We start from the raw sequence: 17,259 nt of genomic DNA, 5'->3' as shown, positions 1-17,259 counted from the left end.
ATACTTTCATCAGAGATGCAAAGGCTTACAGTGCTAGAAAAGTATTTACCCACTTGGATGTTATCCTGAACTTTGCTCCCACCGAAACTAAGGTACAGATGATCACAGAAACAATTATATTTCTTTGTTGTCAGCAGAAGAAACAACCCTTGACTGAGCTACAGATGCAAGACTCTATAAATGTGCTCTGTTCCTTTTCTTCCACAAAGAAAGCCTTTATTTAAAAGATAACTGATCATTAACTAGAGAATATCTCAGTATGTATCAGCTACATCTATGCTATGACTCTTGGTTGAATCTGCCTAATAAGAAAAAACAATGTTGGAACTCCTAACTAACCCCATAAAACAAATAAGCATCCCACCCTAGTCTATTCCTCAATCTTATCTGTTTTATTCTGGTCAGATTAATGGTATTCCTATCAAGAATCATTGGGTGCAATGCAGGAATAGCCCAGGACAGGGTGCCAGTACATCATTTGGGTACCATTTACAAACATTCATTTATACACCTAGGGGCAGTTATTAGTTATCAGATATTATATCAAACAAGTCACTTATATCAGGTAAGAGGGAGAACCCACAACCGAGGCCCCTGATGCTTTGTGGCTCTCCGAGTACCAACTACACCCCCTTGCCAGTCTCCATACAATCTGAATATACTGTAAAAATGAACTGCTCCATTCAGCTTGTTTGAATGTATTGTTTATGTAATATCACAAAAACACTGCATTTTCCTCTATACATACATATACTGCGTTTTCTGTCTTTACAGCCTTTTACCTCTGCCCAGTCAAGCCAAAGTTATAAAGAGTGAATGTTTATCAGTTGTGAAATATTAAATATGGATCAAAGTGTCAGAGATGAGTATACTCACATATCCAAGAGAGGGTGTGTTCCAATTGTGGAGGAATAAATAAACCGTCAGTTTGGAGACACAAGGTTTTTGTCTGACAGTAAGGATATATCATACCTCAAAGACAAAGTTTCAAATATCGGTTAGCACAAACATTATAAATTAACCTCAGAGGAAACTGTTTCCACCAAACACAAAGTCATCACAATGTTGTATACTGTTTCACAACAGTGTACCCGTGTTTGCTGGATAGAACAAGGCAATGTTAGCTCATTAAGTGTAAAGACACATTTAAACAGCAGGAGGCGCGCGTGCACAATAAACGCTCAATAATACTGCATTCAGTGTCAAAAAGTTACAGTCGGTTCTTTTACCTTTTTTTATTTCTTTTATTTTTGTATTTACTTGTTATTAAAGTACACTAAAGTACACTATCGTTCGCTGGCTTTATGTTTATTATAAATTATAATTAATGAAGTCAACATTTTCTGAAATCTAGTGCAATTCGGAAAGCAAGACATATTTAAGTAGGCTAACGTTACAGTCTATTTGTTTTTATTATTCAACAACGAATTGAATACTTATTTGTACAATTTATGTATAATAATATTAGATCATTCATATTAAAAACATATTATGCAGTTAGCGACATTGCAAGAATATTTGAAATCAGAAAAAAAGAAAACGTTTTTAGATAGCTTTTTAGCTGAAATATTATATTGTGTTCTTATTTACTTTATTATTATTATTATTATTATTATTATTTTCGTTTTAGTTATTATTACTTTTATTAGCAGTTATTATTAATTAAAACTATTAATTTTAGAATTTTAGTCTATATATTTCCTACGCTGATCTTACTTTTTGTTTAAACTTTTACCTTCCTATTTTACCTAAAAAAATTCTCAAACTTAATTTTTAACTTGTTTTTTTCTCCACAATTCCTCTTATTTTCCTCTGTTTTTTGTCTAAGTGGGTATAATATTATTTTTTATTTTTTGGTCCCTGTCTATTATAGACGCTCAGCTACACTAAAAATTAAAGGTTGATTGATATTGCATTTACGATGTTTAGGGTCATTTTGTCCAGAAGCCTGTTGCGGCTCGTCCTCCTCACTCCTAGGTGTCCTCGTCTTGGAGAAACACCGAGCCGACGTACAACAATCACAGGCGCTGAGAGAGGGAGAGAGAAAGACAGCAGGAGCGGTGGAGAGACACACACTCAACACAAAGGGAGAAAGAGAGAGAAAAAGCGAGCGTGGAGAGAGCGAGCGAGGGAGGAGGAGGAGGTGGGGGAGGCGTAGACGGAGCTCGCAGAGAGAGAGAGAGAGAGACGAGGCGGAGTTGTGGTGGGTTTCAGTAGCAGAGGCGCTCGCTCCTCTTCAGCACTCAGTCACCTGAAGACTCGGTGTGGAAACAATAACACGCTTAGTGGAGGAGCTTCACCGCGGCACGGCGGAGACGGAGCTGAACCCTGAGCCATATGAGTAACGACAACACGGACACGGATTCTGTCCCGGTTTGCTCGCCTCGCCTCGACCTCGTCTCGCACTGCGGGCTGCCTGCGCTGCCCTACGGCTGAGAGCCCGGCGCCGGACCAACCGACCCAACGGACCGGACGGGACCCGGTCGGTCGCTGCGTTCATTAACATTGTTAACGAGACTCGCAGCCGCCGCATTTTACTGTTTTTCACGAACATATAAACAAGCCAAGTAGCCACGTTTGAGTTTTATGTAGTTTTAGTGTGAGTTTAACCGCTCTTTTATTATTTGGTCTGTTCAGTTAGCTAGCTATAGCTATCTAAAGCAGGATAAGTTAGTTCAGTGGACGAGCTGAATGGAAACTGGGGGTTGCTAAGCTAGCTACGTTAGCTAGCTAGCTGGAATGCTAATCGGTCAGCTAGCTAACGTTAGCTCACTGGCGTTGTTTTTAAATGAGCCTCTAAGGCACTTAGCTAGCTTGCTAACCATGTCTGTACTGAGAAGCTGCAGCACGTAGTAGTTACCGCTAGCTAGCTAGTGAAAACGAATGTGTTAACAAAACATTTGGTTCGTTGGTGACAAAAAGCTGAGAAAATTCGCGTGTATTTCGCGGCATAATCGCTTTAAGTTAGCCAGCCAGCTAACCTAACCTATAGCTAGCATTAACTATCTAACAGTGAGCTAGCTATTCAGCTCTAATGTTTTATGCAGGTAATTTAACCTAGCTTAGCTGTGTCAGCAGAGCTTTTTATTTTTTAGCCAGCTAGGTTAACACGCTGCTCTAGTGGTGATTTTCTGCTTGTATTCGGGGAACAAGGCTTTCTGTGCCTAATTCTTTAGATTTTAGTCTGTTCCTGAAGAAGAGGAGGAGAGTTTAAACTGGACACGTTTCCCTCCTCGCTCGACTGGAGATTGCTTTACTACCACCGCAGCAGCAGGAGTGGTGCCTCTTTTGAGTGTTTCTGGATAATCTAGCTACCTAAAGCTGAAGGATTTACCCGCCCCACCACTCCTCCTTCTCCATTCCCCCGCTCGTCTTCTGCAGCCACCGTCTCTAATGCAGAGGGCCTGACGGTCGCCGGTATCCTCCCCCCCGGCCATGCTGAAGTGTATCCCCCTGTGGCGGTGCAACCGCCACGTCGAGTCGGTGGACAAACGGCACTGCTCGCTGCACTCAGTGCCCGATGAGATCTACCGCTACAGCCGTAGTCTGGAGGAGTTACTGCTCGACGCCAACCAGCTGAGAGAACTTCCCAAGGTAAGCTTGTGGAAACCTAAGGTTTTTGGACCAGCTTAGTCCTGGTTAATGCCGGTGTGTCAGCGGCCCTGGATGCTGTTGTTGATGTCAGGAGCCTTGGTTAGACAGAATGTGTACTGGACCATGAGTACTATTTGGATGTAAAGGTTCTGGTTCGGGTTACTGTTTAGGGTGTAAGGCAGTGTTTCTCATCCCTGGTACTTGATTCCTATTTCCTACTCTTTTTAGGGGTGTAATGGTCCATGATTGCTGCTTTTGATGCCTTGGTTAGACAGAGTGTGCAAGGGACCATGAGTACTGTTTGGATGTAGGGGTTCTGTTTCTGGTTAATGTTTAGGCTGTAAGGCAGTGTGTCTCATCCCTGGTCCTGGATCTCCACTTTTTATACACTTTTTAGGGGTGTAAGGGGTCCTGGATTCTGTTGTTGATGTCAGTAGCCTTGGTTAGACAGAATGTGTAATGGACCATGAGTACTGTTTAGATGTAGCTAGGGGTTCTAGTTCTGGTTACTGTTTAGGCTGCAATGCGGTGTTTCTCAACCCTGGTTCTGGATCTCCACTTTCCTACACTTTTTAGGGGTGTCAGGGGCCATGATTGTTGTTGTTGATGTCAGGAGCCTTGATTAGGTTGAGTGGTTCAGGGGCCCTGATTGCTGTTGTTGATGTCAGGAGCCTTGGTTAGACAGAGTGTATAAGGATTGCTGCTGTTTATGCATTGGTTAACCTAAGTGTGTAGGGTACCATGAGTACTGTTTGGATGTAAAGGTTCTGGTAACTGTTCATGTGTAAGGCAGTGTTTCTCCACTCCAGATGTCCACTTTCCTACAACTTTATAATTTTATTAGGGGTGTAAGAGGGACCCTGATTGCTGTTATTGATGTCACGAGCCTTGGTTAGCCTTGTTGTGTACTCTTTGGATGTATGGGGTCTGTGGTTACTGTTTAGTGTGTTTAAAGGCAATGCTTTATCAAAACACTGTTAGTGTTTTGATGTAAGGGCCTATGTTAACTCTTTGGGGTGTACATGCCACTGATTAACGTCTGGGAGTAAGAGCTATGATTACGTTTTGGTGTAAGAGGCCCCTGTTTGTGGTTTTGTAAGGCGTTGTCTAACGTTTAACTGTAAGAAGCCTTGGTTACCATTGGGGTGTAAAAGGCTTCTATTGCTGAGTTCAAGGGGCCCTGATCACTGCTAGGTTGTAATGGGCCCTTGTAAATGTTAGGATGTGAAGTGATTCTGGTAATAGTTTGGATCTAAGATGACCCCTAATTGGGCTCCCTGTGACTTTTGGGGCTCAAAGGACCCTGGTTACTCTCGGGTTGCAAGTGTCTTTCGTTACTCTATGGGTTGAAAAATGCAAGGGGCCAAGAATACTGCCCGGGTTTTAGAAAGTGTTTGTTACTGTCGATATTTAAGGCGTTTTGGTTGTTGTTTGGCTTATAATTGCACATTCGCACCATATTAGCAGAGCTGTAAAACCAGGAGATGTTTGTTTAAAAGGCCTGCAAGCAATTCTGATTTAAATAAACCTTGTCATAGTGCTCTGATTGTGTTTTGCATGGCGGCAGATCTATTCCTTTATACACTTGGCATGCATTGACGGTGCTTGCCCTACAACATAGTTATGCAATGCACAATGAACAATTTTACATACCATATGTCCAGAAGTGTGGAGAGATTCCTTTAATTGACAAATTTATTCCAACTCTGTGCACTCAATGCTAAAATGTGTTTGGCTGCTCACACACAGTCTGTATGAAGAGAATTGGCAATAGAATAGGACACTTAGAAGTGGCTACAAATGTGTCCATGTTTGTTATTTCCAAGGTCGGTCATCTGTGAGCAGACAAAAAAAAAAAAAAAAAATTCAGGTATTGTGCTGTGGATTAATCTTTGGAATGATGGAGCTCCGTCAAACGGAGTCAAAGCTGTTAGTGCATCAAAGGATGCACACTTGATTTTGGTAGAGCAGGCCTCTCCAAACATTTTGACATAGTAATAACATCCCGCACAAAATGCAGCACAACATAAGCCTGAGCGTACACAGTATGTTATGTTTGTAACAGCGTCAGGCAGATCCAGGTGGAGAAATGAGACGGACCAGTGATATAATTTCTAGGGCATTTTGCCATCTAGTAAACCAGACGCTGGCCACTCTCCTTGGAGGACAGTCCAGTTTGCTATACGTCTATGTAACTCACACCTCTGACAGGCTCGCTGCCTTGCCTTTTTAATTTAGACTCCCCGTTGGGGAGTGTGAGCGTGTGAAAGGGAGATTCTGTTGACTTGGCTTATAGTCAGCTCGAGTAGTGTCAATACTACACACAGTAAGTCTTATCTGAGGCCTCTGCGTGTGCTGAAGTTGCAGAGGTAAGTGGGAGGGGTGGCTGGTGAGTGCAGTGGCCTTTACTGAAGCACGCACAGCCAAATTAAACATAATACTCAGGCCTGCTTTCAGTGTTCTAGCTGACCTCCCTAAGCATGTTGTATGGTCAGTCTCAGGTGACTTTTTCAGGCTGCCTTTGTGTCCGGCCACACTGGCAGAAGGCACAGACGCATACTAGCCTGTGTAGCTAACCGGGTCAGACAGAACAGCGCAAGAGCTGCCGACCATGATGGGGAGTCGCTGATGCAGCCAGACAGATCAGACGCTGAGCTCAGAGCTGTGTGTGTGTAGAGTGTAGACAGCTGGCATATGGATGCCCTTCAGCCTGCAGCAAAGTGAGAAATAGAGTGAAAAATAGGGTTCTGGTTGGAAGCAGACTGATAGTGGCAAAACTGGGTTTGAGGATTGGGTAGAACTTTTATGTTTGTTGCTTATCTATTTTTTTTTTTTTTTTTTTTTAGATTCTTTAGATTCTTAAATTATATATATTTTTTAACGGATCAAAAAGGTTGAATCTGAAGCTGCAGTAGGCCGTTAGTTATGGTTCTACGTGAGTTGTTCTAAAATTGAGTCACACAGCAATTTTAAGGTTAGGAATGTTGGATAATGAGCATTATTTCAATGATCAGGTGTAAGCAGCGTGGTGGCATGTTGCTGTTATTATCATATCTTACATCAGAGCATGGTTTTCAGCATATCATTTCAGAGAGTACCTTAGAAGACCTTTTTAGTTGGCTTTAGTGTAACAGTATGTGGGAGGACACTGCTGTACTGAGAGTGTAACTGTACACACTAAATGTGGCACTCTTAAAGCACTGTAATGGCTTCATTGTTTTTACCAGAAAAATATAGACACGTTTATCTTAAAAATGTATCAAGCACTCGTGATACTACTTTGCCGTATCGCCTTTCCTCATCCATGATAATAATGCCCTGAGCTGTGATTGATGACTGTAATGATAAAAGAAAAAGCAAATTTGAGTCTTCATTGCTGGTAAGAAAGCCTGTTCTAAAGACTACACTTGCAGTACATGCACACTAGCTTGACCTGAATTTATCACAAGTGTGTCAGTGCTCATTGTAGACCGTCAATGTGCAGATATGTGTCATATCTATGTGGGACAGGCAATTGCCTTGCAAGTCGCGAGCTGTGTGGCAGATATTTCTAACCCAATATCACTTAGTGGCATACAGGAAAAAATACTTACAAAGGTAGTATAGTTAAAATAAACACAACCCACTTCCTTAGAACGCTATTCGGGTTACGCTACTCACTTCGTTCTCTCTGTCACATGCACACACGCACACATGCATGCACACATATACACGCATGCACATATACATACACACACGCACACAGACACAGCTTATTCTTGTTGTTATAGTTGTGTTTAGGTTGGTCACAGATTGCACACTGAACAACTTTCTTAAAAGGTTTGAGGCTAGATAAACAGAAACCTCATTCACTCTTTGTCACATGTGACTAGTATCTTGATTATATCTTGATAAGATTTTTGCCACATACATTTTATCTCTGGCACGGTGGTGCAGTGGGTAGCACTTCCGCCTCACAGCAAATAGGCCTGCATTCGATTCCCGGCTGGGGCGGCCGGGGTCTTTCTGTGTGAAGTTTGCACGTTCTCCCCGTGTCTGCGTGAGTTTCCTCTGGGTGCTCAGTTTTTCTCCCACCGTCCAAAGACGGTACGTTCAGGCTAATCGGATGTTGGATAAAAATTGCCACCTAGGTGTGAGTGTGTGAGTAAATGTGTTTGTATGTCCGTCTGTGTCTGCCCTGCGATGGATTGGCGGCCTGTCCAGGGTGTATCCTGCCTTCCGCCTGATGCCAGCTGGGATAGGCTCCAGTCCCCCCACAACCCTTAACGGATAAAGCGGTTGACGATGAGTGAGAGAGTGACATTCACACTGAAATCAGATTGCTATGTTCGGCAGAATATGCAGATTCACTTAGTTATTGCTAGTATTTTGGTTGTGAATGTGTTTTGCAGAAATTGGTGTATTTACACTGCTATAATGACTTATAGTTTAGTTAAGTGGATCAGCTTTAAATGTCTTCTGGTTGTTTTCACACTTGTGTCTTTATGTGGATTGTCCTTACCAGACATAATTCTGATACTCATGACAATATGACGTGACCAAATGAAAGTGGTGTCATACTGTACTAAGCTAAACAGACTCAACAAAATAAAATAAAAAAGTTGATAAAATAGTTAAATAGGAATGCAGTTGCAATCTATGCTAGACAGAATTCATAAACTGGAATCTAAGTAAAGAACATAATTTTTGCCTCAAAATAAAAGTTTTCATCTGTCAGAGATTAGTGATGTGATTTAAGTTGAACCCAGTCTTTAATGCAGCCTTGAATATGATCTAATACTTTGGCATCACAATATGAATTTGATCAGTATCGCACAACACTAGTTGTAGTGTAAATAACACCTTATTTGTGGCCTGCATTGATGCCTGGTCTGAAACCGGCTGTGGCTCTTCTGTCCTGAGAGTGCCATATGGTCAGCCTCAGTATGTGGTCACTCTGCCATGTGGTGTGAGAGATGGTGTAAGCTTCTTGGGCCGTAACCCCCCAATTAACTGTTATTCATGAGTGATTGCCTGAGGTAGTGTTTGTGGCCCACATCAGCAAAGCCTCTCAAATGGCATGTCCTGCATGTTTGGGGATTTGTGCGCTAATGCTTTTGCTGATTTTGTTTAATTACCCTGATGCAGAATTCTGTGCTGTTAATGATCACATGCCTTTGGTACCTCTTGAGGTCGAATGCTGTTCATTTTGTTCATTTTTAATGTCAGGTAAGGTCAGAGTTCTTTGCGGCTATGAGTATAATAATAATAATAATAATAAAACCTGTTTTCTTTATAATATATTTTAATTGATACAATGTGATTAAAATCTAAAAAAAAAGCCTATGAAAATTTGAAGAATGCCCATCATGAATGTCTATACCTACAAACTTTAGAAAATTTAATTTGCCAGGTAATGTAAAGTGCCTTGTAATGAACGTCAGTCAGTGACATATGCTTTAAATAATGTATACTGAAATATCGTAAGTCGTATTTTTTTTTTACATTTTATATTTTGATGTGTGTTGTCATCATTTAGTCATCATTTAAATTTGACGTTGGTTTTTTACGTTGTGTAAAGAATTTGTGGTGAATGGACCAATAAAAATTTTCTGTAATGTTTTAATAAGTGTCAACAGTGTTGATAAGTGTGTTTTTATAATTGCTAATAAGTGTCTGTTATAATTAGCTGTACATTACAGATGTATCAAGAAGAATTATGTTTAAATAAGGAATTTATACATGTGCAGTGTCAGAATTATAGTTAATTGTTATTATTATTATTTTTATTAACTGGTCGGAACGATCGGAGTGAGTGAATTAAGTTTTATGTCTTGGAGTAAATAGAGAAGGTGAAGAAGGTTGCCAGGTTGCATCAGTCGGAGCAGATGGAGGTTTAGTTGCTCGAGCTGTGTCTTACAAAGGTCACACTAGGGCACTGTGCCCCCACCTGGCCAGCTTATGTCCAGCAAGCCTCTTCAGCTACAGGAGAAATAGCATTTCTTTCCATTTTAAAAAGCTTAAACAGTTTTATAAGTAATTAATCAGATCCGTCCAGTTAGATTCACGCCCCCCAAACCCCCCACCCCATGGAAGAGTAATAGTAGGGCCTAGTAATTACCCTGTAATTGCCCTGCAGAGGGGTGATTTCCACAGGGAAATGTGTGGCAGTGCTAAATAGTTTTATTACTGGAAGCTGCAGTTGCCGCCACTGCTCAGGCTGTGTGTGTGTTATGCCAGACATCTGAAAAGGAATTCCCCATCACGCCCTCCCGTTCTCAATCGGTGTGAAGCTCGGAGTCTTTCTTCTCATTATGCAATCCCCTAATCCGTACCATTCCTTAACATGTCCTTTGTGTGGCAACTAAGCACCAGCGTGAGGGACAAGGCAGAGAGCTAACTGGATTAACCCCACACTCTCATAGCCACTCACCAACCAGAAAGCTCTAGTAAGTCAGCTCAGGTTAATCATTTACATACTAGCACTCACTCATACAGCAGGTAGGACACAGTGTTTTTGCTGTGTTTCCTTCTGGAAAGCAGAAAACAGCTCTTTAGCTTTGCCAGTCAAGCCAGATCTTGTGACAGTTCACATAGTGGGCTCTTTCAGCTAATCTGTCTACCCCTCAACCCCCCACCACTCATTTGCACGTATTAAACATCAAGCCTCTTTGTTAAGGCCTTGTTTGCATTGTGGACATCTCTGTCAGCCAGGACACACATTAGTATTTTTGAGAAATATGAGAAGCTTCTTCTTGATCTTAGTGGTAGTTTTCTTTTGCCTTTTAAGGCATAGTTCATGCATGTTAGACAACAGGCGGGCATGCTTGTTACAAAGTGTAATATTTGTAACAATTGTAAAACAAACATTTAAAGAAGTTTATATATTATATTATTTTATTGGAAAAAAACAACCAGAACCAGGGCCATTTTTACCCTGCTGAGTGAACATATCGTAAGAATGTTTTCACACCAGCTGTATTTGATTTGTTTGTACTCTTAGTGCGGTTCGCTTTGGCAGGTGTGAAAACAGTAATTGCACTCTGGTGCGAACTAAAACAACCAAGACCTGCGGGAGAAGGTGAACTCGGGAGCAGTGTGAGCCTGTGGTGAGAATGTGACCAAACACCAACTATCAAATATATTCCTTGTGTTTGAGCTAAACAGCAGGTCCAGTTTAACTTCATTCATTAGACAGATAATTACTACAGCTGTTAATGAGTGCCAGCTCTGCATGTTCTATTCTATTGATTTCTATTCTGTTTAATTCCTAAACCCAACCCTCCCAAAAAATATATATTTGTTTAAAGAAGCAGGCATGTTTTTCAACTCCTGTGTGTTATTTACACTGGTCAGGTCTACATTCCCAGTATAAGTGGATGCACTGAAACATGATGTTTGTATATGATCGTTCGCATTGTATACTGCTACATCCCTGTTGCGTGTAATGTTGTGTTTAGGTTGCCACATCATGATGTGACACAATTTCCTTTTGTGAGGCAACAAGGATATTTGACGTGATTTTGAATTTTCCTGTTGTGTAACCCATTTACTCTCAATATTATGTGATTGTGAATTTGTGTTATCAGTTCTTCCTATTTGATGTTGATTAACTTGTGGTCATATGACTCAAATAGGCTAATGCTCAGTGCCTTACACCGCAGTTGGGTGTATTTCAGACAGTAATTGATTTGTCTGCAGAACAGGTTTGAGGTAAGCAGCAGCACCCTGCCCACATTTGTTGTACCTGTTCTTACTGGCAGTAAACCTCTTGAGTTCAGACTTACAGTAGTTCCTTATTCTGTGTTTAGACTAAATAGTGAGACAATACAGGTCAGATCGTCTGTATGCGTGTATAAATTGCTGTTTTTTTTATGAGGGTGAGTTTTAATTTTTTAATTTAAGACACTGCTTGAAAGCAGACTCTAGGTAAAGCAGCAACTTAACTGAGTAAGTGTTTTGTTAGCAGCCATTTATTTAATACGTTTGTTAGTCATCACTCCAGTTATTATATCTCAATATTTCCTGGTGCTGGTCTGCTGCACTGTAATGCACGCACCTGTACATAAACATGGAAGGAAATAGAACGACTTCAAGCTCATACAGAAGCCATATTTCATGCATATTTGTTGAGCAGCAAACATCACTTCCTCCTAACCGAGCCCCACCCCCTACTTCCAAACATCCTGTCTTTGTCTCCTGTGCCCTAGACCACATTAAGGCTTCATTCATCTGTGAAAACATGGTTAAATGCATCTTACACAAACATTCGCATACACTCACACACACAGATACACACCCTCAAACCCACACACGCCCTGCCTTATTGTGTGCAGAGTCACGTTTTCCTCTGAGGTCTCCACTTGAGGGCTCTGTAATCGTCTTTGTCTTTTTGGCCTGGAAAAGGAATGCATCACGTCCTGAATTTTACCTGCTTGTGTCTTCTGGTCATCCTGAAAGCAGAAATTGCTGTAATCTTGTCATGATTCCCTTGAGGAAAGGGAAGTATATCTGATATTTGAATGTAGCATTTTGTTGGTGAGTAGAGCAGCAGTTTTCAAAAGATTCTCAACTAAACTGTGCATATATTATACCCATGATTAATTTAAAAAGGCCATTTTGAAGGTAAAGTAACTGACCACAATAATTATTCACATGATCAGTGCATTTCTAATACAGGAATTACATATACAGTATTTTTTGCACTTTAATCCCAAAAATAGTCATTGCGCCTTTTAATCCAGTGTGCCAAGTATGAATTTTACCAGTCAGGTTGTAAGGAGCAGTAAAGCCACTCTGCTGAAGTGCAGCGTAATAAAGGAGTTTCAGTACTGTTTCTCCAGCACTGAGACTGGAGTAGTATTAGCATTAGCTGCTAAGCACTAGCTCTTTTGCAATTCAGGGGTGAATATTTTCAGCCTGTAATCTGCTGCTAATGCCCGGCTAGCATTGTCAGAGAAGCATTAGCATTAGCAGTTTACCACGCTAAGGGCTAGCTCTTTTACCTTTTAGAGGGGAATATTATCGGCCTGTAGCCTGCTGCGAACCATGGCTATCACTAGCTGCTAACTGCGCTAGGCACTAGCCCTTTCACCATTCAGAGGTGAGTATTATCTGCCTGTAGTCACTGCTAACCCCAACTAGCATTACTAGCTTACTTACCCAAATAAACAGTTTTCAGGTGAGAAATCTGTGTAGATTAACACCCAGTGCTCGCGTTTGACTTCAAAATATTTATTTTTTTAAATTACTTTGGTGTACTTATTATAGCTTGACAGGTCTCACCAGCCAACAGCGAGACCTGCTGAAATAGAAGGAAAACATGGCAACACCCCTGTTCCTTACTAGTGTCACATAATGCCCCTTATAAAAGTAGAAAAAAGATGTTTATTGATGGTGCACCTTAAAATAATATATAGCCTCAAAAAAATATATAGTTCGAAATTTGAAAATATTGCATTGGTTTAATTGTGGTTATTTGTTTAAATTAATGAATATGTATAAATTACCTTTAAGTTGATATTACCCAGTAAAATAAATGCGTTTTTCAAATTATACACAATCATAAACTGTAAGACCATAGGATGCTTCACATTGTTAGTAAGATCAAATGTATAGCAGCTTTGCAGAATGCCTGGACACGCTTACCTCATTTTCTCCAGCCATGTGGATTTTCTCTCATTGTGCAGTGTGGATCATACGATATATATCTTACTGTGAATCATGAAAGAATTTCCAGTAAAAGTGTCCTTTCGTGAGCCAAAGTGCAAGACGTAAGCCTGTATATATTTTTCCTCTGGGATCCCAAATCATGGAACAGTGAGCATGGATGGGATGGAATCTCTTGGCTGTGGAAAATCATTACCTTCAGTAGGGCCCTTGACCGTTTAAACAGTTGAACGTCTACGTAAATCTTCTAGACATTCACCAATAAAATTGTGCACTACTATGCCTGCACAATTGACTAAAATAATACTGCAAATTATTTTTCATTGTTTCTGTGAGTGGTGACAACTCTGTAAGGCTGTATAAATGAGGAAGCAAATGATTTTTAGGTGGTTAATGTAAGACAGTTTATAACTGGACAAATGGGTAACCCATTTGAATTCTACTTTAAACACACACATCTAGTAGTGAACTAATTGAAGAGGGTATTATTTTGATTATAGGTTTTCCATGCACAAAGTTTCTGCACATTTTATAAATGTGCATTGAGCAAAAATGAATGGAAAAGGGCAAAAATTACACAAGAAAAAGAGCAATGGAAAATAGTTTTTCAAATAAACAATGACTGCACTTTAAATCCTTTAATTTTCCCCAAAATTGTCAGTGCGCATGTTAATCTGGTGCGCCTTAATCCGGTCCTCTGAAGTGCAGCGTTATAAAGGAGTTTCAGTTTAGTTTTCCAGCACAGAGACTCAAGACTGGAGCAATATTAGCATTAGCCGCTAACAGCTTACTGGAACACTCAGGGTTCCTTAGTGTAGCGCATTTGGGCAGAATTTGGGCAGAATCTGCAAATCTAAGCTTACTATGAATAAACAGAAGTGCTTTTCTCACCTAAATAAACAGTTTTCAGGAGAGTGCGTAGATTAACATCCAGCGCTTGATTTTAAACCCAGGCACCCAGCCACCCAGCGGGGAGACCTGCTGAATTAGTAGGGAAACATGGCGACACCCCTGTTCCTTACTAGTGTTGCATAAAGCGCCTTATCATCCAGTGTGCCTTTTGTATGAAAATAGACCAGAAAATCAACGTTCATTGAAAATGCGCCTCATAATCCAAAAATACAGTAATTAATTGGGTTCATCTAGCAATACAATGTACTGTGTATAGTACCCAGTGATGAACTGTGTATGCTTTTGTGAAACATTTTCCTATGACAGTAAACTCTGCAAAAGTGTCCAGCTTTTATAAAGCAGTAGCTTTTCTCTTTTATTAGTTGGCATTGGTGACTGGAAACAACTGGCCTTACAGATGGTCTGTTCATGACACACAGCTTTACCAAGGTTGCTTTAGGCATTCTAATGTACAGAACCCTTTGGTATGTTTGATGCTGTCAGCATGGCACAGAATATTTTTTTTTGGCCCCCTCATTCGATGGATCATTGCTGGGCTTACATGATGTCTCTGAACTATAAACTACAGATCTGTATAAAGATTCTTTATAAAGATAATTTTGATTAAAGCAAAGACTCACATCATCTTAAGTTGGTGGATGGAAACGCAACTTCTTTTGCATTTTTTTTTTGCTGAAAATGATGTAAAATGTGTAATGGGACCCCAAATACAGATACAGATTTCTTATTGTAATTTTTTAACTAACTTCTATGAGAAAGACATGTTTGTGAAAACCATGCTATGGTTATATTGTATTTCTCTTGTCCACGACGAAACCAAAGTGCCTTCACACTTGAATTCCCAAAGAAGGACGTGATTAATTTCTGTAGCTGACTTTAGCTGGGTCCAGGAACTTTGGAATATGTTTGTTTAAACTAATGTTTGCACACTGAGCAACAGACCTTGTGGTGGACGACGAATCCTGGTTTACATTCTGTATAAAAAAAGTCAGCTTCTATTATTCATCCATAAACTACAGATCATATTAATTGTATTAAGTTTAAAGGTTTGATATATTTAGGATTTCAGATTAATTACAGTTTTGTGACCATTTTAAAAAACGCAGTATTGCAATAAGTATCAAGAGTCTTAATCATTTAAGTTTCTTTAGAACTTTCTTTAGACAGAGATGCTCTTAGGGTTAACCTTCATGGTGAGGATGTTTATTTAAGGCTACCGTATTTTTCGGACTATAAGGCGCACTTAAAAACTTTTAATTTTCACAAAAATTGACAGTGCGTCTTATAATACGGTGCGCCTTTTGTATGGATTTTACTCGTCAGGTTGTAAGGAGCAGTAAACACACACTCCGTGCAGCGTTATAGAGAGTTTCAGTGCTATACAGAGTCCAGAGCCGTGCAGCTCCGAGGCTGGAGCAGCAATAGCATTAGCTAGATGCTAACCGCTAAGCTAGCTAGCTTATTCACTGTTCAGAGATCAGTATTATCTAAATTTTACTCGTCAGGTTGTAAGGAGCAGTAAACACACACTCCGTGCAGCGTTGTACAGAGTTTCAGTGCTATACAGAGTCCAGAGCCGTGCAGCTCCGAGGCTGGAGCAGCAAATAGCATTAGCTAGCTTATTCACTGTTCAGAGATCAGTATTATCTAAATTTTACCCGTCAGGTGTAAGGAGCAGTAAACACACACTCCGTGCAGAGCCGTGCCGCTCCGAGGCTGGAGCAGCAATAGCATTAGCTAGATGCTAACCGCTTAGCTAGCTAGCTTTTTCACTGTTCAGAGATCAGTATTTTCTAAATTTAGCACTTTTAATACTGCTGGAGCAGTATTATTAGAGTTAGATGCTAATCGCTAAGCGTTCACCGTTCAGAGGTGAGTTATCGGCCTGTAAGTCTGTGCTGCTTTGCCTGGCTAGCATTAGCTAGATGCTAAGCGCTAACTCTCTCAGAGGTGAGTTTTATCAGCCTGTAATCTGCTTGTTTACCGTGTTTAAACAAGCTACGGGGGACGAATCGCTAGCTAATATCTCACTGTCTTACCAGAACACGCAGGATTACTCAGTGTAACGCTGTCGTTTAAGTTTGGGTTAACTTTACTAGTTTAGGTGACTAGCTAGCGTGCTAGCGGATAGCTATGCTAACGCTGGTGCAGCAAGCCTTAGTGGACATCTGGAAATCTAAGCTTACTGTAAATAAACTGAAGCACGTTACTCACCCAAATAAACAGTTTTCAGGAGAGGAATCTGTGTAGATTAATATCCAGCACTCGTTTGACTTTGAAATAGCTAGATTTGTATACTGAGACGCTCCACCGGCAAGCGACCACCCCCGGTGGGGGAAGGGAAACATGGCGCCACCCCTGTTCACTTTGATATAGGCACCCTTTCTAGTGTCACTTAACGCGCCTTATAATGCGATGCGCCCTATGTATGGAAAAATAGCAGAAAATAGGCGTTCTTTGATAGTGCGTCTTATAATACGGTGCGCCTTATAGTCCGAAAAATACGGTAATTGTGTTGTGTTGTGTTGTTTTGAGTGTGAGGTAGTGCGGGAGTCGTAAGTGGGAGGGCTTCCCCCTGCAACCTGCAGAACTGGGCCAGCAATCCCCATAAATCACAGCTGCCACTGTGTGCTCTGCGGTAAACCTACACTCATTCCCCTCATCCCTTTCTTGCTCTCACTCCTTTCTCCCAGAGGAGCACAGGCCCAGACTGCAGAAGACTGTTTGGACCAGTTCTGTTTTGCCCTCTGCCTCTCCTGGAACTCTTCTCTCTGTCCTCAAAACAGGGTTCAGCTCTGTGAATACTGATAGTGTTTTTATTCTTCATAAAACAACATGTCAGTTTAGTGTTTTCTTTCTTTTACCTGCACTGAAGTTTAAACAGAACTTGATTGAACCTCAGCCCTGTTGTACAGAGTGGGAATTTAGCATCATGTTAAGTTTTAAAAGCTTCAGATGAAGAACTAGATGAACTGGCCAAGCAAGCACATGAGTGGAAGGGCAGTGACATCATGGAGGGGATTCAAGGTTTGCGCTAAGGTCATGTTAAAGCTTTGGCCTCCAGTATGCTGGATTTATCTTTAACCCCTTACCTCAAGGCCTGTG

The 17,259-nt window shown here is 40.8% G+C and overlaps 1 protein-coding gene across 16 annotated transcripts in view; it reads left to right on the top strand.

Annotated features, from left to right (window-relative positions):
• The first annotated feature begins 2,180 nt into the window (after nucleotides 1-2,180).
• scrib (scribble planar cell polarity protein) overlaps nucleotides 2,181-17,259 on the top strand; it is a 137,146-nt gene continuing 122,067 nt past the window's right edge. For 8 of the 16 annotated variants that reach the window (XM_022678051.2, XM_022678049.2, XM_049482953.1 and 5 more), the window contains exon 1: nucleotides 2,182-3,594. In XM_022678051.2, the coding sequence (XP_022533772.2) occupies nucleotides 3,436-3,594 (159 nt within the window). In that variant the 5' untranslated portion in view covers nucleotides 2,182-3,435. Of the gene's footprint in view, nucleotides 3,595-17,259 lie in introns of all 16 variants that reach the window. The other 8 variants (XM_022678073.2, XM_022678067.2, XM_049482954.1 and 5 more) reach the window with 4 other exon arrangements.

This window comes from Astyanax mexicanus, chromosome 8, assembly GCF_023375975.1.
Source record: "Astyanax mexicanus isolate ESR-SI-001 chromosome 8, AstMex3_surface, whole genome shotgun sequence".
In the NCBI taxonomy this organism is placed as follows: domain Eukaryota; kingdom Metazoa; phylum Chordata; class Actinopteri; order Characiformes; family Acestrorhamphidae; genus Astyanax; species Astyanax mexicanus.
The sequence above is the reverse complement of the archived record's forward strand: the minus strand, read 5'-3'. Positions and strand labels throughout refer to the sequence as shown.